The 27,788-nt window shown below is 43.2% G+C and overlaps 1 protein-coding gene across 2 annotated transcripts in view; it reads right to left on the bottom strand.

Moving 5' to 3' along the window:
* si:dkey-22o22.2 (neural-cadherin) overlaps positions 1 to 27,788 on the bottom strand; it is an 85,891-nt gene that overhangs the window by 34,568 nt on the left and 23,535 nt on the right. For both annotated transcript variants that reach the window (XM_054781432.1, XM_054781433.1), the window contains exons 2-7: positions 9,744 to 9,932; positions 7,235 to 7,460; positions 5,471 to 5,675; positions 1,789 to 1,900; positions 1,044 to 1,293; positions 675 to 817 (exon numbers count right to left, since the gene is read on the bottom strand). In XM_054781432.1, the coding sequence (XP_054637407.1) occupies positions 675 to 817; positions 1,044 to 1,293; positions 1,789 to 1,900; positions 5,471 to 5,675; positions 7,235 to 7,460; positions 9,744 to 9,932 (1,125 nt within the window). The remainder of the gene's footprint in view (positions 1 to 674; positions 818 to 1,043; positions 1,294 to 1,788; positions 1,901 to 5,470; positions 5,676 to 7,234; positions 7,461 to 9,743; positions 9,933 to 27,788) is intronic.

Genomic DNA, 27,788 nt, shown 5'->3' with positions numbered 1-27,788 from the left:
TGCACCCCTGCTTTGTCCCCAAATACTGGTTACCATGGCAACAACCCTCATGTTGCATGTTGTTATGCTAATGCATGCTAACAAACAACATGCGGACTACCCAGGGAGAAGGAACACTTTTTGTATTCCTCATTAAAAACAATAACTACGTGTTTACTAACAATGTCCATAAATAATCACATAAATACGTTTTTTAACAAATGACAAAATCACTATTTGATGCGGGTGTGGCTTAGAGAGGAAGGGAGTCTGGAGTCCAGTCAACTGGATTTAATAGAAGAAAATGATAAATGTATTAATTTTAGAAATTTATAGCACATGTATTTTCAATTTTGCGCATTTGGTTTCTTTTTATACTCTTAGTAACTTAATTTTTAATAATGGAGGAAACTGCTTCATTGACTCATATCAGACCATATCCCACACTGAATGAGAAAAACACTTCATAACTTCATCAAAATTAAAGAAAGAGATGCTATTATTCTCCCGTGTTGACAAATCTTACAAACTCGTAACATCTGAACAAGATCCTAATGAAACTGAGACGGGTATTATGTGCACAAAAAAAGTCTGATGATGAATCCAATGTGTCTCCCGGGCTCTCCCTAGCGGTATGCTATAATAATTAGTAATTGTACAATAATAATTACTAATTTACATCATGTCTCTCTCACCCTTCTGGTTGTCCAGCAGGAAGTTGCTGTCCTCGTTGCCGCCGGTGATGGCGTAAGACACGGCGTCGCCGTCGGGGTCGTTGGCGTGGACGATGGCGACCAGCGTGTCGGGCCCGGCGTCCTCACTGAGGAAGGTCTTATAACTGCAGAGAAGTTATAACTCGAGTTCACACAGGAGGAAGTAAAGGTGAAAAAAAACCCAACAGGCGGGGGCGTGAAAAAGGAAAAACATAGTGTGGAGAAAGAAGAAGGAAAACTAAAAATAAGGTGTGAGATGCAGATGAGAGCAGATGGAGGCGACTAATGAGAGCGGGTGGGCGAGAGACAAGGGACAAGCCACAGGAGAGAAAGAGTAAAAGTTGGTCGTACGCGCTTTGCGAGAAGACGGGCGACTCGTCGTTGCTGTTGGCCACCCGAATGCGCACAGAGGCGGTGCCTGTGCGGGGCGGAGTCCCCGCGTCCACGCCGACCACCACGAACTCGTAGACGTGATTGGGCCGTTCGTAGTCCAGGCGGCGGGCGGGGCTGACCACTCCCCCTGATGTGATGTCAAAGTCGCTGCTATGGACGAAGTAGGAGAGCTCCGAGTTGACGCCCGAGTCACAGTCCCGCGCCAGAACTATTAGGAAGAAGAGGATGAAGAAGAGGCATTGTAGTGTAATGAGATTTCAAAAAAGACATGTGGAGGGACAATAATAACACTGTGTGCACAATGATCGGTCAAGTAGTATATTTGAGGATGGATGTGCTATGGGTCAATCCAAAATGTTCGTAAAGCTCAAAGCTAAAGACAGTGCAACATTGGTTTTTGGTTTTAATTTGATTTTCGAGGAAAATTATCGCTAACAAAGTAGTCTGCCAACTCGAGTGACCAAACAAAGCATCCACAGGTCGGTGACTCAGTCTCTGTGAAGAATGGAAAGCGGTTCTTTTACAGTTGGGACACTATAGACAGATTCCGGGCAGGGACTCCTTTAATCATTCTTATTATGTGAAGGCGTGTGGTTTATTTGTTCACAGAACACACAGAACGATGAACAACTCATATATGTCTCCTTCCTCCCTCAAATAAGCACAGTACGCTCATGGTTGAAACGGCTGAAAGCAAACTGACCTTGCAGCAGTGACGTTCCGGGTGCCACATTCTCAGGAACGTTGTCTCTGGTGTAGATGGAGTGGAGGAACTCAGGAGTGCAGTCGTTCTCATCTGTGATGTAGACAACAACCTGTAGGCAATGCACAGTGTTTCAGTAATTCTCGTTATTTTTTGAAAATAACTGGTTTGTTTTGTGTATTTCACTGCACTCGCATATTTCCTTTGCATAACTTTAGTCACATTCAGAAAGTTTGGCAAGTTTATGCGGGTGCTTTATTCGTGAGAGCAAACAAAATGAAGGCAAGTGTGCTTTCATTTCCAACCAGTAACCGTCTCTCTCTTAAACCTGCAAATCCTGACCCTCTCCGATGTTATGACCCATTTCCCCCACTGTCCCGAGCCACTGGAGCTCAAACCAATATGCTATTTTCCATTCCTATAATTTAACTGGCGAGGCTGCGCACCACCTGAGCACTGATTTTCTAGCCCTGAGCCTTGGACACGCTAAATGTCGGGTAATAGCGGTGAGGCGATGGAGGGAGGAGGTCTGGGATGCGTGGCTGCTTTGGCAAATTGTTCCGCGATTTCAGGAGGAAGCTGCATAAAACTCGATTATTTTATATTCTGGCCCAACGGTTAAATATGTGAGTGCAGTACGGACAACGTGGTTCCTGTTAAACAGATGTATTATTGATGTTGCTCATGTGACTTGCAGCAGTGTTACCCATACGTTCATTTTTTTATTTTTATAGATCTGGTGCTCTTAAACACATTATAACGGGACTGCCTGTGAATGTGAGTGAGTAGATGGCATCGTAACTTTGCTTCTTGGCACACTTCATACACACCTAGTTTGCCAGAGAATAAGAAGACGTAGCAGGAGGGATCAGTGTTGCCAACTGAGCGACTTTGTCGTTATATGTAACAAAAAAAAGTAATAAAAATCTAGACTCCTCAAGATCAGTGGTTCCCAAACTTTTTACAGTCGCGTACCCCTTCAGATGTTTGACCTGAAGCCATGTACCCCCTGCTCCTAAACACGTAAAAAACATTTTTATCTAATTAACTTGAAATATTTAATGTAATTAATTGGTTAAATAATGTTATAGTAATTCCGGTTCAAAATGTATTTTGCATGGTCACATTTTGCTAAAGTTCCACATGAGTAATCATCCTAAATATCTTTTATTCCAGTTTAATGCTGGCATCCTTCTCTTCTTCTCTTCGAATGGGTTGAATTTGAGCTTCACTTCTTTTGCCGGCTCTCGATGGCTATGGTTTAAGTCTGCATATTCATTTAATACCAAATTGAAGGGCAAACTTTAACAATCACGATGAAGCAGTATCTGAAGTACAAAAATACACACAACCAGCGATAAAGACTCCCTTTCGGGGGAATCCCGACTCACAGTGACAGGTTTTCACCGCTGCGCCGTGCGGGGATTGGAACACCAATTGAGATGAAACACTCTTAATGCACAAAATAAATTTGTTCATATTTGTTCATATTTGTTCACATGATGCACGCAGAGCAATGAACAACTTCACGTTCTGTTTCCTTTCCGCTCCATATCCTTGCGCCGTGAGGCGTTCAGGCACACTCGTAATTGAGAGTTTTAGGTGCTAATTTTTATTCATTTTTATTCATGTACCCCCATGACAATTGGTGTACCCCTGGGGATACGCGCACTCCACTTTGGGAACCTAGGTTCTAGATTCTGCTTTTCAAAAAGTGACTAGCTGCAAATCTAGCGACTTTTTGTGGTCATATTGGACACTTTTGGGAACTCTATCATGAAAGCACGTACAGGCGTCCCTCGTCCCTTTATCGTGGTTAATTGGTTCCATACTTGACCACGATAGGTCAATTTCCACCAAGTAGGATTCAATATTAATTCATGGAATATATTTACATAGAAAACCTGTTCATGACCTTCTAAAAATGATTTTTTAAAAATTATTAGAGCCCTGTAGACATGAAATAACAACCCTATAGTCACCTTTAGACTTGTACGACCCAATATAGTAGACATAATAATAAAAATAAGCCATCTTAGACATAAATAAGATAGAATCACATCGACATCAAGAGGCCCCCAGTGGGGGCGCTAGTTCACCTAACAAGGACAACCAGACTTGAATGTTTACGTTGGTGTCCACAATGAAGCTGCTGGATGACATTTCTTCTAAATGTCCTTCCATGCTAAAGGCAACAAACCCTGCAGATGCTTCCGTGAGGTGTCGTGGTAGCACATATGTGACACACACATACACACACTTGGACACACGGGAGGGGGCCCTTGGAGTGGATTCGCCAGCCAAGCTAATCGAGCAACTGAGGGGGTTTGGTAGCTTATCAGTTATTTTAATGCTGTTAGCAAGATTTGGACAACAAGAAGAGGTGCTAATGGACTCCAAAAGGTTTGTATTCATGTAAAGAGCTGCAGCCATGACATCTCCAGAGCTTCCCATGAGGACTCAGAACCCTGCAAATAGCACTCGCATGGGTGTGTGTGTGTGTGTGCATGGCGTCTGATCATTGAGCTCGCGAACGCAGCTTTGATGTACTGACTTTTCATCTGACGGACTCTGACGGAAATGAGGTCAGCGGCAGCGTGTGCGTGGTGGCGTGCAGCGACTGAACGAGTTGCATCACAGCGTCTGATTCAGCAGCTGATCTTTCGCTCATTTGAAGGCTGAAGAGGCGTCATTGGCGGGCAGTAGAAAACAAAATGCAATTTCACCTGCATTTTAAACAAGTAAAATAAACAATAAAACTACATCCTTCATGCTTTGCCAAAATATAACCGCTGTAGTGTAAAATTCCGCTTTTACAAATAAAAATACCCACTATTTGTAATCATTTAACATTATGTTTTTTCTGTATCATACTGAGAGTGGTTTCTAATAATTTGTCACGCTCATACACAGTAGCTAAATGAGATCATCAAAATACCAGACAACAACCAAGATAATAAACATGCAGCGTTCATCAGTGTAGAATTATCTGTGATTAATTATCTGTATCTGTTTATTTCTCTTTCACTGATGAATGTCCAGTGTTATCAGTCATTTTATTGGCTAATTGTCATTGTGAAGTGTATGTTTTTCATTTTAGCCCGTAGCTTGTTTGACATCGGCCTGCGGCGCATTCTACAAATACAATTAAACAAGAAAACAACAGCAAAAATGTAGAAATGACCAAAAGGGCATGAAAAAGTTGAAATGTTGATACACTCATGATAACACCTGTAGTACAAACCTGACATGCAGGCCATTTTTTATTAGCATAACTATGCTAATAGTTAACAAAATTAAATTTTTTTTCAGTATGCAACCCAGGGTGGAAGAGGTTTGGACACCCCTGCAATAACGAGTTAAATGAATGCCTTTCAGGCAGCGTCAATCATATGCGAGCTTTATTGCCTTTGTTGGGCTGCAGCGTTTCCCATGCATTCATTTATTAGTGGCGGTCTGCCACAAATACATTTGGACCGCCACAAAGAGATTATAAACACTCATGTAGTTTATTGTTCCAACATACACACTTGGAGTACCAGAGAATAAAGAAGACGTAGTAAGAGGGATTAGTGTTGCCCGTTTTTTGTCTCTCACAGCGTCCATAAAAATTACATGCACGAGCGTCATGGCTAATTATGCAAATTAGACAATCTTTGTTGTGTGTGTGTTTGTTGGGTACCTCGGTCACACCGCTGAGGCCGGTGTCGGGTTCGGAGGCTCGGACCTGAAGAGTGTGCACATTGTGTCCGCTCTCGTAGTCAACGGAACGAGTGACACTGAGCGCGCCGCTCTCCTGGTTGATGCTGAACAGATTCCCGGGATTCACCTGCAGCATGTAGGCCAGCGTCTTCTCCTGGAAGGAGATGGCCTGGACCGCTCCCACACTGCACACACACAAGTAGAAGATGCCGTCAGGATGACTTCCAGACACACAGAAGTCAAAAGTCTGTCAAAGTAAGGAGGGAATTAGCATTAAAGTCCGTCGTTATTGTTTATTTCTTGAATTTTCACTTCATTGTCACCAGTGTGCGTGTGTGCGTGAGCGCACGCGTCCTCTCACTTTGACACAAACATCAAGAACATTCCACTGCCTCTGATGCTGAGCGTGCAAATGACATCCCATCATATACAGTGTGTGTGTGTGTGTGTGTGTGTGTGTGTGTGTGCGTGTGTTGCACATTTCCAGGTCCAGCTCGTTGGCTTGACGTGTCATGTGATACATGAAAAGATGAGCGCTGTGGAGGAAGACAAAAGAGGAGAGGAAGAAGAGAGTGATGGATGGAGATGGAGGGAGGAGGATGGCGGATGGAGTGGGGGAGATGAAGGGGAGGACCCAGATGTAAGAGTGTGGCCCGAGGCTGAGAGTTTGAAAGTGTGGCAAATTCAAATATTTATTAAAAGCGAGGCCTGGATAAACATGAAGGGATGTGTGTGTGTGTGTATGTGTGTGTGTCCCTTTGGGCTTCTGGCGCAAAGCACATTGTGTTAATAATATCCGAGTGTCCATGCCACCCTGTGAGCAGTGCGTCTGCGGGCATGTGTGTGTGTTTTTAGTGCATCCATTAAGTCTATTTGATGTATGGCATGTCCTTGTGTGTTTGTTTTTTTTTTAAAAAGACATTTCAGCCTCATCATGGACACACAACATCACAATATGTCAGCAGTGACGACTTCAACGCAAATACCTCTTAAAGCCTGGCTTGATAGAAAAAGACATATCCAAAATAAATCATATTTTAGTGCGCAGTGTACAAGGTGTAGATGAAAGTAAAGACTTTGTAGATGTGAAAATGTACGTGTTTGAAAGTGGATAAGAGTAAATAAATGCTGCTTAAGTGTTAACTTTCAAACGCTGCTACATTTGTGGAATTTGTGTTTTGTTTTATGAAATTGTTCTTAGCATACACCGGTCTCGGACCGCTTGCCCGTTTTCAATATTTGTCCATTTCAGTGATTGTGGTTTGAATTGTTTTCTATTTTTCTAAAACTGGTTTGGTCCAAATCTGTATATTGATACAAAAGTGGCGCAGCAGTTACCATAGCAACACAGAGACAATATATTTATTAATTTATAATTAAAAAGGAATTTATAATAATAACAATATATTATTCAATTTAATATTTATTTATTTATTCATATAACAGTCAAGAAACTAATAGAAAGAAATATTCAGTTTGTTTGGATTTGGTTAAAATGTTCCCCATTACGTGTCATGCAAGTGTAAAAAGAAGTGAAGCAATGTTAATAGTATAACTTGTCAACTTTGTCACATTTTAACATTAAGTGTCACACAAGCGTAAACAGAAGTGAAGCACTGTTAATAGTATAAAATGTTAACTTTGTTTTTAAGTCACATTTGAACATGACGCTGACTTGGTCAAGACGAGATAAAAGACGTTAACATAGCTTCAAGTAAAAAATACAAAAGTCAATCAGACTCACGGTTGGCCGACAGCTATGTTCTCCGCCACGTTCAGGCTGTACGAGGTGTTGGTGAACTGCGGCGGCCGGTAGCCAGCCAGGATGGACACGGCGGCCGGCGGTCCTTTACGACCGTCAGCGTCCATCGCCTGCACTCGCAGCTGGTACTCCTTGCTGGGGGTAAGAGGTCGGCCCGTGGTTCTGATGTCGCCAGAACGACGGTCGATCTCGAAGCAGTCCTCCCCGCCTGAGAGGGAGGAAGTCCAAGTCATTCACAGTCATTTCTAGTAATAAGTACCTGGACGTATTTGCACTTCTAAATACAACAAATGCTAGATGTTGACATAGTTTCAAATTGATTATGTTCCGATATCTACAGGATACATGAATTACTTACAGTGCATCTAGGAAGTATTCACAGACCGTCACTTTTTCCACATTTATGTTAGGTTACGGCCTTATTCCATCCATTCATCCATTTTCTGTACCGTTTGTCCTCACTAGGGTCACGGGTATGGCGAGAGGCAGGGTACACCCTGGACTGGTCGCCAGCCAATCATGAGGCCCATATAGACAAACAACCATTCTCACTCATATTAGCCTTATTCCAAAATAGAAGAAATTAATTTTTTTCCTAAAAATTCTACACACAACACCCCATGATGACAACACAAAATACATTTTTTTTTAATTTTTGCAAAATTATTAAAAATAAAAAAGTACATATACATTCACAGCCTTTGCTTGATGCTTTCTTGATGTTGGCACCTGTGGGAGCATATTTAGACAGGTGGGTCAATTAAGCCGTAAAAACATCTCAAGGATGATCAGGATAAACAGGATGCACGTCAGCTCAAGTTTCAGCTTCATGGCAAAGGCTGTGAATACTTATGTACATGTCATTTATTGGTTCTTGACTTTTAATGAAGTTGCACACACACACACAATTTTTTCCATGTTTTTTTCATGGGGTGTTTTGTTTCAAACTTTGAGAGAAAAATGAATTGAATCAATTTTAGCAAAAAAAAAAAAAGTTAATACTCTGGATGCACTGTAGTAGAGTAATATATATATCATATATATAAATACAAAATCCTCTTATATTTACAATTCAACATGACACAAAGCGTATCATTCATGAACATTTGTCATGGTATATAGTATTATTGCCATATCTTGAATTATTAAAGACAATCAAGATTTTTCCACATGTGCCTGTTGTTTTTTCCGTCATTATCGTGCATTAATTTTAGTATGAAATCACTAAATTCTCGACAAAGCCTGTTTTCACCCTTCTTTACAAGTATAAGTCTGTATTTGCATATTGATTTATATTTAGTAATAATTCCTGAGCAATTGGCGCAATTGGATTTGTGAGAAAGTTTGTCAAATGTATTTTTTTTTTTTTTACTAATTACAGTCAATTTTGACGTTGATTTTTACATTTACAGAAAACGTCAGAGCATTTGGAAAGAGCCGGCTAGACGGTTGGAAGGAGAGAAAGAAGGCCACAGAGGGATGATGATGGTGATGATGAAGAGGTGGAGGAGAATGCCCAGCTGTTGACCAGAGGCTTCAACTGGTCACAGCTGCATCCCTCCTGTCAATCATCTCCTCCTGCAGCGCTGCCGCTTCTCACTGGGATGCACTGATGAAGAAGCTCATCGCGTCTCGTCTTCTTTATGATGTTTAGGATTATCTCCAGGATACATTTGCTCCCATTAGACCGTGTGCCTAATAAAGTGGTGCCTGTACGTGATGTAATTCCTTAAAGTGGGAGTTAATCTCACTAACTATGCATGCAAACATCTCCAACATTGGCAAGATATTTAAAAGCATTTTAAGAAGTCAATTAGTGGATTATTTGCGTGTACATGTTGTCACATTGCGCCACGGGGATGTTAACGCATTAAAAAAAATGTACTCTTAAAATATCTCTCCTTCCTCCTCCCCCCTCCTGTTCTTTCCTTCTACATAAAAAAATATAATAATAAAAAAAATCCACAGCCACTGGCGCCCAAACGCCCCCACCCTCCCGCTCGTCGCCTCTCCAGAGATGCTCCTATTATTCCCGAATCTGGGAGCTCTCTTGGCCCCGGGGAGCGTTTAGCGGCACAGCTCCTCGCCGTTTACCAGCGTTCTTGCTGCCGCTTGACACTAATTGAAATTCAACAAGTCAAATTTTATTTATAAAATCTACGCTTTGAGCCAAGCGGGTTTGTCACAGCGGCAGGAAATGCACATGACAGGTAATACATATACATCCAGTAAATATACGTACTTATATGCATATGTGCTTTGTGTGCCGGCCTTACACTGTCATGTATGTGAGCCATAAAAATAACTTCATGTGAACTTAAAGCAGGAGCAAATTGACATAATAATAATACATGTGGATGTAAAGCACTGATTTACTGTAATGCTAAAGCTAGAATTGACATATGCAGTATGTTTGACCTCACATATTTTCATCCTAAATGCAAACAAAACACATGGTGGTTATTTCATGTTGGAGATAATGGAGCAATACCGTCCAATAAGAGGAACTGAGGCTGTCCGAGGCTTCCGTCACGTTGCCGTGCCGACAGGCGGTATACCACAGAACCGGGCGCGGCGTCCGGACCGACGGCGGCCAGGTAGGGGCAGGGAAACATGGTCCACTGGAGGTCGGCCTGACTGAGCGTGCTCAGAGTCAACCTGCACAGGTACCACTCATCACCTGCAGGAGACAGACAAGACTGACATGATCAACCACTGACAACACAGCTATACAGTCGTTTATCGAGGTTAATTAGTTCCAGACCGATAACTGAATTTCCGCAATGAAGCATTCAATATTAGTAAATTTAATATTTTCGTAGTTAGAGCATAGAAAACCTGTTTATCACCTTCTAAATGAGGAGAGACTCACAATGCACTTGAATTGCATTATTAACAAGCAGAGAACACATACACAGTCAACATTCACACAGGAGCTGCTGTCGGCCACTGTCTACACTGCTAACCTGCTGCTCGCACTCGGGTAACAGTCAACTCTAGCAAGCCGATGTCACACACGTCACTTGCCAGGCTCCTCTTCTTAAGGGCACACACAAGTCACAGCTACTGTATTACACTTCATATCACGTGTTCTGAATGTCTCATATTTGTATTTTTGTTCATTTAGCCATTCCTATGCTTGAAAATGCTTAGTTTAGGCTATGAATACGTACAATTAGCTTAAATATGTTGTTGTTTTTTACTAATAACAGACCTTATTCAACCACGAAATAACGATCGTTTATTAATGAATTACTTTTTGAAAAACGACTACTCGGGTATGTACTTTAAACATGCTCATTTCAACATACAACCATTTGACACGATCGCGATCTTTCCTTATTGTAAGACCATTTCAGCCAATCAGAGGCATTTGCTGAGGCTTTAGCTGCTTTTACTTTGATGTTTAAAGCTAACAGTGCTACAGTATAACGCTGTGCTTCTGTCATTTTTACAGTTTGATATCAAGTCTTTTTTGCAAAAGCAGTGGTTGTTGTGTGTGCTTTTTGTGTTAGTATGTAGTACGATGTTATCTATTGTTGTGCGTCCGCTGCATGAAAGCGAAGCCTCTCAGGACCCAGAGGGGGCGAGGTGACATTAGCGAACAAGATCCTTTCTCAGCTTTTATCTCCATCGTGTTCCCCGGGAACACACCAGCTAGTGAGAGGCAACTTTCAGACGCTCCGACTGGAAAAAATACAAAAACCCCCCCACGACGCGGCGTGTTTGTTTGCAGCTCCGAGTCTCCTGTCTCCGTGTCTTTGCATCTTTGTCTCGTTCGGGTCGTGTGCTTCTGAGTGGGGATTTGTTGGGTTTGACGGTACGGCGCTGGCGTCTGTGTCGGTGAGGGAGACGAGAGCTCCGACTAGAAAGGCGAGTTCACATCACAAAGGTGCCAGGAGGAGCGTGGAAGACGAGAAAACACAACAACAACGTCTCGACTTGTGTCAACTTTTTTTTATGGCTCTCAACTTCTGTCAACAAGCTGCGTCGACCACGAGGAGGAGGAGGAGGAGGTGGTGAAGAAGGCGTCTTCCAGCTCAGCTCCTCTTCCACGTGGACGGTCTTCACTCGTCACTTGTTAAATCCAGAATAATGGCGTCTATTTCTGTCTGTGGTTTTACATATGCTGCGCGGTGGGTTGCGCCTATTGTCCCATTAACCCAATAAACATCAACACGTCCTGATGGAAAACATCATTGCTTGGCGGAGGTCCGCGCTTGGCTACGCTGTGTGCACAATCATTAGAGTGTATGATGATTTTTCTGCATATTTTCCAAGTCAAAGCCTAAGCCTTAGACATCTGCACCTACTTCAGGGGCCTGGACCGCACTTTGGACACCCCTGCTCTACAGTCAAGGTTCAATAGGACAAACAAGACTTTGGAGCAACTGTGAAAAGCTCAGCACTGGTCTTTTAGAGGGATGCAGCACCAAGATACTAGAAAGACATTGCAGGACCATCAAACTTTTTATTCCAAACACAGGCAGTCCTCATGTTACAATGTTTCGTTCTAAAGACGTTCATCTCTCAGGTGGTCTTGATCTGCCTGTTTAGCTCGGTTCTGTTTGGTCATTGATAGCGTTCGGACTTGCCCTTTCACAGGGCAAAAGTCTATCTGGATTCTTTTATTCTAACAGCTGGGAAATGAGTGTAGGTGTCTCAAGGCCAGTTTCTAATGTAATTCGAACACCAGCCAGTCTAGGTTAGACTCCTTAATGCTCTTCAGACAGGGATTTAAAAGTGGCATATCTAGAAACGACATGTGCACGGATAAAAACAACAGGGTTCTTTCGTTCCAAGTGAAAGGTCTTCTGAGTGTGTTATGTCTCTGTGGTAGATAAGCACATGTCTAAAACAGAGTGGAAAATATTCCATTCCCAACAAGAGTATGGCAATAAGGACACGGAACACAATGATTGGACAGAGTACAATATTGGAGAACTGTGCATTCAAAGGTGATGCAACCTAGCCAACCCTCAATTTGCAAGTCCACTGGCGGACGGGGAATTTAATCATCCCTGGTGGAAAAAAGGCTCACACTCTTTCCTTTTCTCTCTTCTCCTGATGGCATTTCGTCATATATGTTCTTCATAATCATTAGTGCCTGTAATGCAACTAAATACCAATGGACCTAGACTTTGCTAGATGTTGTCTGGGGTGGCCGTTTTCCAAGCCAAAGATTGCTGATTCGATTGTTAGCCCTCCTGTGACCATGTCCAGGTATCCTTGGGCAAGAAACTGAACCCCCAGTTGATCCTGATGCTGCATCATCAATCGGTAAAAGTGTATTGAGTACCTTGAACACAGAAAAGCGCTACAGAAGTGAAAGTCTATTTTCGCTTTTGTCTACTAATCGCAGGAATTTCAAGATCAAGAGATCAAGAGATCAAGAGAGTTTTATTGTCATTGAATTTGAATACCAATAATAATACGATAGCCAACACGCATAGCTTGACAAAGATAGGGACTCATTTCCATTGGCAAGAAGAACCTAGATGATTGGGCGGCACCATTACTGTAGCCCTCATCCGCCTTCGTAGCCAGTAGAGTTCCTGCCTATCGACTGTCCGTTCCGTTGTTGGGGACTTTGAGCCAGAATTGATACCATGTTTGCTACGCAAATATCAGCTGCTGAGTAGGCTTGCAGGGAGGGAAGGAGGTGCCTTACTTCTCCATTCTAGACTGGCACCAAACAGGGTCTAGCCACTGCCCGAGAGGGTAGAGGCCCAAGAGTGACAAAGATAGTCATGATATCAGTCTTGGACTTTGTTTACACTTGACCAAACATACCGTACTATAGCTGGGCAAATGAACTACAGTTTGTTTCAAGCGGACAAACATGACAAGTGTGAACGCACCCTAAGCAGCATTGGTGTCACAGAATATATATTTCAAATCCAAACTACAAAGTACAAGTTTCCCCCTTGGAGGTAATCCCCCTGGAGTCTAACGCACTTTCCCAGCCTTCTCTGCCACACCTTCCTGCCCTCCTGGAAGAACTCTTGCGGGATCCTCAACAGCTCTATCATCACAACCATCTTGATGTCGTCCACGCCTTTAAAAAGGGTTGCCTTGAGCTTGGGAAAGAGGAAAAAAAATCACACAGAGGGCATTGTGAGCAGGCGCTCAGAACTCGCAGTGGACGATGCCTCTCTCACCCAAGAATGCCATCAACATCAACAGTCCTGGGACGTTTCTGAAAGCTTGTAAATCGTGACTATTACCATGACTGTGTAGGACATATTGTATATTAACACTTTTGCATAAAAATACAACAATGCCATTACAAAGTTACATCGGCAAGTTATTCAAGACACTGAGGAGAGCATCGTGCGTGTAAACAGGACGCTTCAGAGCACTGGAACAAAGCTGGAAGACGCCGACGGAATGTTAACTGACCACGGGGACGTCAGTGCTTTCAAGCGTCACAAGACAAGAAGATGAGCGTGAAAGCATGTCGGCCGCATTTGGACTCAGCGGCTGTCGCTCTTTTGTCAGTTTGTGTCTGCTGCATTTTTCATGCGCTGAGGTGATTGTGTAAAACGAACCTCGGGGCGAGTCTCGCTGCAGTTACGGACGCACGAAGAAGCTCATGAATACGAGCCGTGACGCCCGTCCCCGTGCCCGCAACCAGCACGAGCGCGTGCCTCCGCTTGGGAGCCTCAGGGTCACTTCCTGTGGCTGATTAGATATCATTTCAGTCTGAGTGAACTGCACCGCTGCTCCTTCTTCAGACTTTAATGCGAGCAGACTTCCCATAATGCTCTCTTCATTATCCATGTGTGCACCTGAATGAACACAAGCGCGATCGTTGGCACGGTGGCGTTGGTCGATGCTGCGGCGGCGAAGGGGAGCTTCTTTTTGAGACGAAGGCTTGTAAACTGATGACAGCTTCCTTTACTAGACACATTTACGCTACAGACGCTTGACATTGGCTTTCTTGCAAATAGCCGCTTTACCGATACTGTCCAGCACTTCATTTCAAATATCGATATCAACCAGATACCAATATAGGCAGCAGCGCCTCCCTCAAACTAATGCCATGTAATGAAGACATTACGCCTCCGCTACTGTGATGCCACTCAATGCATTTCACAAATAAACAGCAAAATAAGACAATTGTTGCAATATGCAATAAAAGTGTCAGATTTACTTGAAACATTTTGCCTCAAGAAAAGTCACAAAAGAACCTTTGTTTTTTGTTTTTAAGGTGACTGAAACACAAAGTTAACATTTTACACGATCAAAACCGCTTTCACTTATTGTTACACTTGTATGACACTTAAAAGTGTTATAATATGACTTTAACAGAAAGTTCACATTTGACACCATTAACACCGCTTTCATTTATTGTTACACTTGTATGACACTTTAGAATGTTATAATGTGACTTTAACAGAAAGTTCACATTTGACACCATTAACACCGCTTAGCTTCTTTTTACACTTGTATGACACTTAAGGATTTGAAAAGGTGACCTGAAAAAACTATTGACACCACTTTGTTTCTTTTTGCACTTGCATGACACTTAAGAATGTTAAAATGTGACTTAAAAACAAAGTTAACATTTCATACTATTAACACTGCTTCACTTCTTTTTACACTTGTACAACACTTAAGATCAGGGTTGGCCATTGACTAGGGATGAGCGAGTACACCACTATCTGTATCTGTATCTGTATCTGTATCTGTATCTGTATCTGCTCACCCATGTAAGTGATCTGTATCCATATCTGTACTCGGAATGGGCGGAGCATAGACCGGAAGTGGGCGTGTTTTGATCGGAAATGGGTGGGGCTTAAGTCTGTTCATTATTTTAAGTTTGAAATGTTTATTATTCAGCTATATGTGTACTCTGTACGCGTGGAAGTCATCAGTAAGACTTTATTATTGAATTATTTTTGAATGATCTGTGTGAAGTTGGTGATTCATGCAAGCATCCATTGATACTAGGCAGGGAGAACGTTTGATGCAGCTGTGCAGGTGTGCCTAATGTTGCGGCCAGTGAATACACGCCACTGTTACCACTGTCTGGGTAATGCCAACAGGAAATTAATAAAATTCTTATATTGCAGGCAGCACGCCTGTTTTATGGTGACTTCATGGAATACGGCAAAAATACATTTCAAGGAAGAATGCTAGCCCAGTTGATTTGCATAATCAACTGACGCAACACAAGCCTGCACAGCGCTGTCTTGTCAAATGCACCGCGTGCTTTACAAATCAAGTTTACCAAGTAACTTTCCATACAAACCGAAATGGAGGCAAGCTGAGGAAGAACCTAATAAAGTGGCGGCGACGTTATCAACCGTTATCAACAGCCGTTATCAACTTGCCAATTGCACCGTGTACGTGAATGAGGCACCGCTCAGCTCCTGCGTTGCTCCAGCCTGCACGGTGCGTCTCGGGAGGGGCGGTCGCTGTGCGTGACTGGCCAATCACAGAGCGTGAGGAGTGGATACGTAATGAGGATGTTCTTTCATCATGATTACGAATGATGACGAGATGTACTCGTTTCATGCTCGCATTCGGCAAAAATGCGTTGTCCGTAACGGATACTCGTTTATAACGGGCATGGAAAGGTTTTTATTTCGATGCCTGGTTTTGATGCCCAGTCCGTCGACCAGAAGAAATAGCCGCAAACACCAACAAATAAAAAGCCGGTGAGCAGCAGCGAAGAAGAAGCGGCTAAAGAGTTTTGCTTAACTTCATAAAAACGAGCCGTTGGCTCAGTGCAACATTTGCAGCACCACGATGTCATGCACATCATGGAGTAGAAATGACGGATAACAGATGCATCTTTGATGCGCCACGTCAGACTTCCTCTCAGCAATCAGAATCACGGAAGTCAAACAATAAATGACGTCTGCCTCATGCAATGAGGGTTTCAGGATGCTGGCTGATGTGGAAGTTGTGTGTGAATAAAGGACTGGGGCTACGGATACGGCTGGGCAAGTTCATTCACTTGCACAGTACGTCTCTGTGGGCAACAGTCAAGAGCCCTACTCAACTCACATAACACACGTCCGGCCTTCAAAATAAGGGCACTTTGGGCTATATCCTGTTCACTTGTGTTGGCAAAATAAGGCTGTGATAAAAAATAGCTTACACCAACATTGAGGCAGCAAATACCATACAGTATACTACTTTTCAAAAGTAAACATCTTTTGTGAAAATGTACAATAACATTTATATTCCCGCTGGATGCTTTGGAAATTGATAGCAAAGTGGATACAACGTTCATATCATTAAACAACTCATGGTGAAGTTCAGACATTTCATTCGAAAAGAACTCTGGTTAGTGCCCAAACTTTTATGACCCTGCCTCTTAAAAGCATCGGAATCGAAACAAGGAATCAGAATCGGAATCTGAATCGTTCCAATTCAAACAATGCCCGACTCTACTTAGGAATGTTCCATGACTTTAAAAGAAAGTTCACATTCTGCACTATTTACACCGCTTCACTTGTTTTTACTCTTGTATGACGCTTAAGAATATTAAAATGTGCTTTAAAACGCAGCCAGTATACTTTAATAAAGGTTTCTCTGGAGTGGGAAACCAAAGCTTTTCATCACAGTGTCAAACATGATTATGCAAAAAAAGCAAAGCGGAGAAAATTCAACAACGCAGTCCTTTGTGTTGTCTTTTAATTTGAGTGTACATATGTTTATGTCACCAGGAGGATGCAGACACAACCAGTGGAGATATTTTTTGTAGTTGATGTATGCACCAGATGATGCAGAAATAGCAGAGCTCCATCGTGGCTCACGAGCGTGTCAATTAGTAGAAGGAAGGAAAACAAGATGCCTCTCAGGAAGGAGGGTTGGGGGCGGGGGTGTAGATGGTGTCGAAGGTGGAAGGCAGGTGCGCTGGGATGAGCGAAAGCGTGGCGGCGCCCGCAGGTTGTCACGCCGCCGCCGATAAAAGGTGATTAAAGTCATTTTTATTTTTAACAAACAGGTTGAGGGTGGGGGGGAAAGGTGTCAAGCGGGAAGCAAGTTGGAAAGCAGGCACAAGGACGGAAAGAAAACACACACCCGTGACCGTGACGCGACCTCCACACACTCGCCTCGTTAGGTTTGATGCATTTACGTTTAAGACGCCCTCAGAAGTCAGCTGAGACTCTTGCTTGATTTGAAATGACTTAGTGGAACACGACCAGGCTGAACTGCGTTATTTTATCTTTTAAATCAGGTTTGAAAGTTATGCTCTCATGCAAACTTTAAAAAACATTGTGCAAATGCTTCCCAACCGTGTGTGTGTGTGTGTGTGTGTGTGTGTGTGTGTGTGTGTCTTTGTATATAAGTGTGTGTGATTGACAAGCTGGGATGCATCTCCATGGTAACCCACAGAGTGCAGGTGTCCCCACGGGGGAGGTTGCCAGGGCGACACGTCAAGTTGCTGTGACATGTGAGACAGTGTCTGTCTCTGTCTCATGCGCGTGTGTGTGTTTGTGTGTGTGTGTGTTATTGAGTCATACGTGTCTATTTGTCTTTGGGAATCAATTCATTTATTGTCAGTGTCGCTCATCTGGAAACTTCTTGAAAGCAGCTGGCAAAGAAAAGAGAAAACATCTTGACAAATGAAGGCTTGCAGGATGGAGTACACAGTATATGGTTTTAGTACGTACGAGTACAGTAAGGTCACATTAAGGTCAGAGGATGCGAGAGCAGCGGCGGACGTGAAGACGAAAAGTCTCGACGAACAAACCCGTCTCTGTCGGCGGTGAAGCCGGACCTCCATCTGGTCCTTGGGAGCCAGCGGACAGAGGCCTGCTGCATCCTAATTAGCCACCGTATAGACTGCCCTACTTTACACACACACACACACACACACACACACACACACACACACACACACACACACACACAGAGGCAAAGTCCTGCAGGCACACAGTTAATTAAGCCTCATTCTCACTGCTACCAATGATGAACAGCAATGCATACACAAAACAGCAAGAGACGAAAGAATCCGAAGTACAAAGTGATACATGCGCTTGTTAGCTTTAAAATAACGCCATGCTCAGTGCCCACAACGCGCCGCAAATAGATTTGGCGCTACCTGTTCACCCTCGCTCATCAACATGATATAATGGGACTGTCAATGTAAGTCTGCTTCCTAACACACCTCATATGCACCCGGTCTGCCAGAGAATAAGAAGATGTAACAGGAAGGATCAGTGTTGCCAACGTTTCACAGCGACAAAATCTAGTGAGGAGACTTTTGGAGATTAAAGCGGAGAGGCCCTCAAAAGCTGATCTTTTTAGTTCTTTTAAATTTTGAATTTAGAATGAGTTATTTAGGCCACATGGTGGCCAAGTGGTTAGCATGTTGGCCACACAGTCAGGACATCGGGAAGACCTGGTTTCGAATCCCCGCCTGGCATTTCTGTGTGGAGTTTGCATGTTCTCCCTGTGCGTGCGTGGGTTTTCTCCAGGTACTCCGATTTCCTCCCACATTCCCAAAGAATAAGATTTTCATTGCATGGTATAACTGCTGTTTTACTATGCACATGACAATAAAACTCTCTTGAATCTTGAATCTTGAAAACATGCATGTTAGGTTAATTGGTGACTCTAAATTGTCCATAGGTATGAATGTGAGTGTGAATGGTTGTTTGTCTATATGTGCCCTGCCATTGGCTGGCGACCAGTCCAGGGTGTACCCCGCTTCTCACCCGAAGTCAGCTGGGACAGGCTCCAGCATACCCCCACAACCCTAATTAGGATAAGCGTCATGGAAAATGGATGGATGGAATTATTTATTTATTAACGTGTGTATATTAAAGTTAAAGAACACGGCAGTTTGTCTTCTATTTGGTGGCTTTATTAAGCTCTTGCAGTGTCGGGGAGAAAGCTACACACATAACTGTGGTGCGTTCAAGGACAAACAAAACAAAACAAAACTTTGCCTGGTTTAGAGTGGCAAAGGTTTAGATGTATGTGTGTTCTTTTCATTTGAATTTTAATTGATTTATTAAGCTGTAGCTAGAAAGCTATAGGCAAGCTATGGTGTGTTCAAAGACCGCTGAACAGAGTCAAACTTAATTATCCATGCATCCATCTAGATAAAATTAAAAACATAATCATAATAATAAAGAAATAAAGCACACAGAAGTATAGAGGCCGACAGTCGTAACTATAAAATCGGCAGCACCCCAGGCCAGGTTTACGTGGATACGTACAGTAATGTGTGATGAGCCGTGGATCGAATGGGTTAAAACATGCATGGGAACATTTTCCTAATGTCTCTTGTTTTTTGAGTCCGTAGTAGTCCGTTCAGTACACATGGAACATGCACGTGCCGACATACATAGTGAAACAAAATGTGAATAGTTCACAAAAAACGCTATGGATGAAACAAAAACAAAGACATGTAAAGACTACAGTATGACCTTTCTAACAGAGATGCTGACATGAACGCATGTAGCGCTCATCCCAACCAAACAAGCCACAGAACAAAGTTCCGCTCCGAAGTTTTTCGTTCCAAACATATTTGTTGCGCTTTTGACGTTTTAACTCACTTTCGGGTCTCCCGTGACATTATTCCTCCCTCCGACAGCATCCATTACAATTATGCAAATTAGACGATGACGCTCCTCCAAACAGATTGCAGTGGGAAACGCTGTATGCTGCTGTTGTTGCTAACAGGAGTCCAAGTAGCGAACACATTGAAATGCGCTATATGATGACTCGGTTGCATTATGGAGGTTGTCCCGCAGTGATGCATGCATGAAGCTATATAATGTGTGGGGACAAAAGACACCTTCCATTGTTGCGTTATTCTTTGTTCAATGCTTCCAGCGCACTGCATGCGTGTGTCTGAATACGTGTGTGTGTGTGTTTGTGTGTGTGTGTTGGTGCTCCCTGGCCGCCAGCCCTGAGTCTATACGAGTCCTGATGGAAGACATCAAGGACTCTCAGGAGCGTGTAGGCCGAGTGAAAAGCAACATGAAAACTCACTTAGGGCTGCAGTTTGTGGTTAGCGTGGAGAAGAAAGCTTTACAGGAGAAGATGAAGAAGAGAGATGGAAAAACACACAAAAGGAGGTAAAAGGACGCTGGAAAAAGCAGTTTGACAGACTGCATCTACTGACATGTTTTAATACTTTGCCTTTGGTGAGGTTAAGTAAGACAATCAGAATGTTAAAAACCACAAATATGAACATATCGTTAAATGAATACCTCAAAAGTGATTAGGGCTGCAATTAACAATTATTTTCTTAGTTGATTAATCTGAAGCTTGTTGTTTCAATGAAACGAGTGATCAGTTAGGTCATAAATTTCATTTAATTTGATTAACTACAGCGTTTCCCGTACATTCATTTATTTGTGAGAGCCTTCGCCCATGAAGACATTATACAGGGAGTGTCTGTGAATGATGTTGTTCCAACTTTGTACAATAGATGGCGTCATAACTCCCCCTCTTAACACACCTCATACGCACCTGGCCTGCCAGAGAACAAGAAGATGTAGCAGGAGGGATCTGTGTTGCCAACTTAGCTTTAAGTCTTCAGAACCCTCTTTTCAAAAACGTGACTAGCGACAAGTCTAGCTACTTTTTCTGGTCTTAGTAGACACTTTTGGAGACTCTAACATGAAAGCATGCTGGTGCACAAGGCTTTTGCCTCCCCCAGCATCCACACTGCAAAAACAGCCATACTTGAAAGAAGCCCAAATTAAATTAAAATAAGCCTAATAAGTTGAATCATTTTACACATTTACACAGATGTTATGACCAGATTTAATACAATAAATCTTGGTAGGCTCTATGAAATTTGCTGCGCAGCCTTCACACTGATCGGAAATCAGCAAATCTTTAAGAAATGGTTGCTTAAAATGGGACTTTTTTTTACTTGAAATGTTGTTTTTGCAGTTTAAGATATGTTTTCTGTGTGTGATTCATTCTTAATTTAAGTCAAATACAAATTAATCTGTGGTTGAAAATAAGGTTTTTAGGAAAAAGAACTAATTTCGGGCAAAAAATCTTCACAAGAATTGTCTACCTATGCTTTCTTAATATAAGATTCTTTTTCTCAAGTGAAAATTGCTTCACAAGATACTTTTTCTTTTTAGGAAAAAATTAAGAAATAGTTGCTTTTTACTTGCTTGAAATTGAGTTTTTGCAGTTCATAAAAATGGCATGCACATGCGTCACGGCCAAATATGCAAATTAGACCAATTATGTCCTTATTATGACTCGGGAATGTCGCAACATTAGAGCCCGTGAATCGTGTCAATAAAGCATCAATAATGGGATCTGTCACACCAATATGATTTCTATCCAGATCTTAGGTCAGGGAGCAGTCCTGTAGACAGGAACATCAATGAAACATGTCTACTGAGTAAAATGATGAGGTGCTTGCATCAGCTGCGTGGTCGTTGTTCAGTCTCCAGCAAACTGAGGCTCTTTCCCATGAAGGAGAAGAACCTCGACCCTGCGGGGCCCCATAGCTGATGATAATGATGATGATGATTATGCTCAGAAGCCTCGGAGGCCCTCAGCTTGAATCCATGCAGACGAGCTGCAGCCTCGCAGGCTTGATTGCTATTGACTCCTGCGTAGACAATCAATGGTGGCGCGGCCGTGAGAGAGCGGGAGATGGGAGCGCAAGAACATCAAGACGGAAGGCACAAAGATGAAATACTGAAGCAGGGAAAACAAACCGTGAAGAGAAGATGAGAAAAAGAATAACGTCAAAGCAGAAAATGAGTGTCGTTTAAAAAGGAAGGCGGTCTACTGCATGGGAACGGCATCATGGGAAGTGGGGCAAGCGGACGGGTCGAACGAGATTTACTGATAATTCGTAGTATTTGTTTTAATCACCTTGGAGAAACAGGCGGGTGGAGACTGTCTCTACAGAGGCCAGTTTGAGATGTGTGTGTGTGTGTGTGTGTGTGTGTGTGTGACTGGTTCTGCAAGAGTTACACCAGAAGATGAAACATCAAACGCTTCCAGTCCGGTTTTGGAAGTGTTATAAATCCTGAGTGTATTGTGTGTGTGAGGGACAACAATTGTTTTCTTGCTTTCTGTGACCATCCTCCGTCCACTCCGTGCTTGGTACCTCAACACAAGGGTGCCAAAAAGTAGCAGAGCATGTCGGTGAGGCGACTTGCGACTGTTTTTTTTCGATCGTTTGGATCGTGCTTAAAGAAGACGCCTGGGAGGAGGAGGAGGAGGAGGGTGTGCGGTTTGTATGGTTTGTGTGCCGAGTGGTCACGGCGCCCGAGGAGGAAGAAGAAGAAGAATCCAGTGTTCGGCGCAGGTCTGAATTATGAATATCTAAGGACTTTTGTCGGCCATTAAAAAATAAAGCGCTGAATGTTTAATGAGGCGCTTCGTTGATTATTGATGGCGGCGCGCTGACAAGTGTGCGACGTGCATGAGTGTGTGTCGCTGTGTTTTACATGCGTGTCCTCCTGCGAGACGCTCTAATCATCTGTGTGTACATTACCCACACAAGATGCGCTTTTCTTTCCCGCTTCTTAATAAACGACACAGGTGAGCAGGAGGGCCGAGGTCACAGGTGGGTGGTGGGCGTGGCCAGCAGGTGTCTCCGCAGTGATTGGCAGCTATGTGGAAGCCGGAGGAGAGCAGCTGTTGAGCTGCTAGCTGCACTTTTCCACGTTGAAGTGTCGATCTTTGTCTCTTCATGCGTCTGTGCGTGCGTGCGTGTGTGTGTGCGTGTGTGTGGCGAGCACGTCTGATGTGTGAGCTTTCAACTCGGGACGGGATTTCCTCTCTGTGACTCAAATGGAATTATCTGCGGCCGTCATCTGAAGTGACAAAGATGGATCAACGCCAGCCGAAAGCTCCACTCAGCGCTCTTTGATGTTGTGTGTGGGTTTTTTGCCTGTGTGCACTGCAGCATATTGTGTGTTTTCCTGTGTGTTTGTGTTATATTCACGATTGGGAAAAGTAGTCTGATTACTTTGATAACTCTCATAAAGACCGCATAATGGGGTAGGAGACAAAAAAGGTATTTTTGACAAATATGGCACCATAAGTATTTACATGAATAGTAGTGCGATATTTGTACAGTCAAGCCTCGGTTTTTGCATGACCTCGTTGTCGTACATTATTGCACGTGACAACCTAGTCCGTTTGCCCTGTGCTGGATTGCTTTGTGTGCCCAAATGCAACTGCTACCGTGGGGCCAAATAAAGTTGCGAGCGGCAGCAATTTGATAAAGAAGGTGAGAAAAATTGAATTCCACTTCAACAATAAGTTCCGACCAGTCGTCATTTACAATTATTACCTCCGCCAAGCAAAGCGCTGAGTTATGTATTTTCCCAGCATTTGCTTGTTTGCTTGTGTTCACAATAACCTCAAAAGTTCTGAATGGATTTGGATGAAATTTTCAGGCGTTGTCGGAAATGGGAAATGGAAGAACCGATTACATCTGGGGGTGATCTGGATCCCCGTCTGGACACAGGGATCATTGTAAGGATTCTTTAACGTTGCAAGATAGGACCATTTTTGGCATTTGTGCATATAACTCCACAAAAAATGGTCACAGCACTTCGAAAAAAATTTTTCCAACAGGTTCTACAAAATATCAAAGACTGATCCAAAAATTGTAGGATTATTATTTTGGTGTGGGAACTATGGGGGGACGGGGACTGTGGTGCTTGGCGGAGGTCTGCGCTCTCCGAGTGCTTCTCTAGTTTTGTATTGTTTTCTGCATGTAAAACTATAATTATTGTTTTTGTTCCAAGTTTTTACATTTAAATGATTTCCAACGTAAGAAATTGCCTCGGTTCTCAAACATTTCGGCTTTCGTCTGACCTTTTGGACGAAATTAATAATGAAAATTGAGGTACCAGGTGATAAAACAAGAGTTCATCATTTAACTTGAAAAACGATTGCATGAGAAAGTGAAAGGGACTCTCTTCGACCACTTTTAGAACCAATGTTGAGATCGTGGTAAGGAGCAAACTGCGAGAACTGAGCTGATTGTAAACAACAGTACGGCAAGTGTAACACGCAACACTGAGAAGCAGCATTTTAAAGCGCACGCAGAGGTACACGGAGCCGCTGGATGCGGACCACTCAGGATATGGAGCTACTGCCATCTTGTGGAGTTCCTAAAAAACTGTGGTGGGAAGGTGCCTACAGCCGTAGCTGTCACTGCCAGCGTTATTTTAATGACACTGAAAACACTTTCACTGTCTGTTCAATTTGAAACACAAAGTATTATTGCGGGGATTTCTCACTTCCAGTGATGTGATAAAAAAGATGACAACAGCATTAGAAAACACACACAGTGTACACAATGTGGGGCTCATGCGTGCACACAGCACACAACCACGAATAGAAGCACACACAAACACTTTGCTGAATAGAATTAAGCCTCACTGAGTCTGTGATCAACTTTTATACACTTGCGAATATCACACACGCACACACACACACGCACACACACACACACACACACACACACACACACACACACACACACACACACAAGAGCTCAGACTTGCTGCACACACAGCAGCACAGCAGCACACACACACATTAAGCCAATTTGGTTCAATCTTATAAAGCTGCTGGGTGTGTATGTGCGTATGTCTCGTGAGCCCCGTCATGGTTTAAGTCCATTGTAGTCGGCGATTGTCAAGTTCGCCACAAAGCAGATTGTTGAGCCTCAAATCGTCCGTGAAGCCTTTTTGCCAGTGTTGAAATGTGCTGAAATACGATCCAATCAATGCGACGAGTACAAGCGCTGTAAAAAGCGATGGCTTCCTGGAGCAATCTCACCGTGACAATAAAGACAATAAACTATCAGCTGTCCTCTAAAGACGGCTGTTAAAGTTCACGTCTGAGCTCTTTGGACAATGTTGGACAATAAACCAGTGTTGTGTCCTTGCATACAACCACAGCTAATTAAGGGACCCTTTCACACAAAGTTTCTAACAGTACTGATAGACGCTGTTGTTGACAGAAGCTTACATAAGTCGCATTTTAAACGCGCACGCTGATGTGGAGTATTTGAAAGATGGTTTCTGACGGCTACTCGGAAGTTAGCCAGGTTACCCGGACGTTAGCAAGGCTACCAGGGCGTTAGCAAGGCTACCAGGAAGTTAGCCAGGCTACCAGGAAGTTAGCCAGGCTACCAGGACGTTAGCAAGGCTACCAGGAAGTTAGCCAGGCTACCAGGAAGTTAGTCAGGCTATCCGGAGGTGAGCCAGGCTGCATGCTGCGGCGATACTCGTCTTAAAAGACATGGACGGGATGACTGGACGAAAGTCGGTAGAATGAAAAAGTACTTTTTCTTCATGTCTTTTTTTTTATTTGTTTTTGATCCTGCAGTGTTTAATTTTTAACTTGCAGCATTTCCGCGTTGCATGTGTTTAATGGTGTTTGGTTTTGGATCATTTCTGTGTTTGAAGTGTTTTTTAATATAAATTATCGATATCATTTCTGTTTTTTTATTAATATTATTAATAATTATTATATGTCATTAAATTGTAATATAATAATATTAACATTTTAAAAGTATTTTTATCAATTTATATTTTATTTTATATTTCATATTATATATTATATTATTACTAAAACGTTTTTAAGAGGTTGTTCTCATAAAAAGACTTCATGTAAGTCACATGACAGCATGCCGTCACATGAGGCCAGTGACACTATTGATGTCATTTGTCTTGTCACTTTGTCAATCTAACAAAGTTGCTGCTGGCAACAAGTGGAGACAAGCGTCAGCTTGGAGCGACGTGGCGGCGCCTTCCCTCCGGAGAAAACATCCTCAAATGAAAACATCACAAGTGACCAACGTTTTGTTTTTTGGGTTGTTTTTTTTTTCACTTTGACGACGAGTGTTCTCATTATGTCTCACTTCATCCACTTCTCAGAGTGAAGGTGACTCACATTCCACAGACAGTCAAGGAAATGTTAACGCCTGACTCATCTGCACTGATGGGGCACACACACACACACACACACACGCACACACACACACACACACACACACACACACTTACAAATTCAACCCATTGCCTCCACTATAAGGAGGTCATGTTGCCATTGGTGAGCCTTTGTTCATTTGTTAGTTTATTTGTGTGTTTGGAATTCCTGCCTCACGTTTTTCACCTAAGACGAGGCGGTGACTTGTGACTGATATTGACTTGGATTTTCTGTTTCATTCTGATGCAGAATTCTGGAGGAGAGGAGAAGGGAGAAAAAGGAGGAGTAGATGAGTGGAGGAGGACAAATGAAAGAAGATGAGGAGAGGAAGAGAGGGAATCAAGAGAACATGGAAGGCAGGAGAGGATGAGGAGGTGAAGAAAGGAAAAATGAGTTGAAACATCAAATGTTGTAAAGCCTCCTGTGAACTGGAAGAGACACACACACACACACACACACACGCACGCACGCACACACACTGCGGGGTGTTTAAAATGTGTGTGTGTGATGCAAGCCTGCCGGGCCTTGCTGTAATCGAGGCCGGATGGACATCAGGGCTAAAAGTTGCAGCAACCCTGCAGGCTGCACACACGCACGCACGCACGCACACGCACGCACGCACACGCACGCACAGCATCATTATTTTCTGGATGTTGATGTAACTTCTTCATTCTTCATCTCACCACTTTCTCTCCCTTCTGTGTTATTGCTTCTCTTTTTATTGCTTTCTCGCTTTTTGTCTATAGTTTCGTCCTTCACTGCAGCCTCTGTCGCACTGTGTGAGCTTTCACACAGCAACACGGCAGGTTACGCTTTCAAGTGTTTCCCACTGGACTGCAGTCTATGTATTGACACATGTGCATGCCATTGTTATGGCTGCGGTGAGAGACAAAAAACAAATCCCGTACGTTTGCAAATACAAATCTGTCGCTTCTTTTAGTGTGTTTTTTTTGAAAGACACACGCGAGACGGAGCCGCCTGCGAGTGCTTTCAGACGGTTGGGGTACAGCAGGACCCGCTGCTCGCTGAGAAGAGTGATACATGCGTTCATGTTAGCCTCCAGAAGTTGCTTTCTTGAAAAGTAGAGTCTCGAAAGCTTTCAATACAAGGTGGCTAACTGGCAACACTGGTCCCTCCTGCTACAGACCAGGTGCGTATGAGGAAGCAGAGTTACTATGCTATTACTGTACGCCATTGTAACGCCAAGCTACATTCACTGACAGTCCCATTATAATGTGTTGATGTGCAAGGGCAAACAGGTAGCGCCAAAGCTATTTGTGCCGGTCCAAATTCATTAGTGGCCACAAATGTAGGCCAGAGACTGCTTTCACACAGGTGCTGTCCTGCCCAGGTTACTGCTGTGTGACTAACACCGACTAACAACACACGCAGCCATCCCTCCTCCTCCTCCTCCTGCTGTGTCGGAGGCCTCAGGTGAGAGTGATGCTTGACGGGAAACGTCTTCATTTGGAGCGCATCAACGTTCAAATAAATAAATTAAGCTCCATGAGGAACATTCCCAGCATCCTTCTCATTAATTTGCTCTCCTCGCTCTCGGCTAATTAGAGCCGCCTTTGATCTGTCCGTTAAAACGCCCCCACCCCGCCCCTCCACCCCT

This window comes from Dunckerocampus dactyliophorus, chromosome 7 (assembly GCF_027744805.1).
Source record: "Dunckerocampus dactyliophorus isolate RoL2022-P2 chromosome 7, RoL_Ddac_1.1, whole genome shotgun sequence".
NCBI classification, from domain to species: Eukaryota; Metazoa; Chordata; class Actinopteri; order Syngnathiformes; family Syngnathidae; genus Dunckerocampus; species Dunckerocampus dactyliophorus.
Note: the sequence above shows the minus strand (reverse complement) of the source record. Positions and strands in the feature narration are given on the sequence as shown.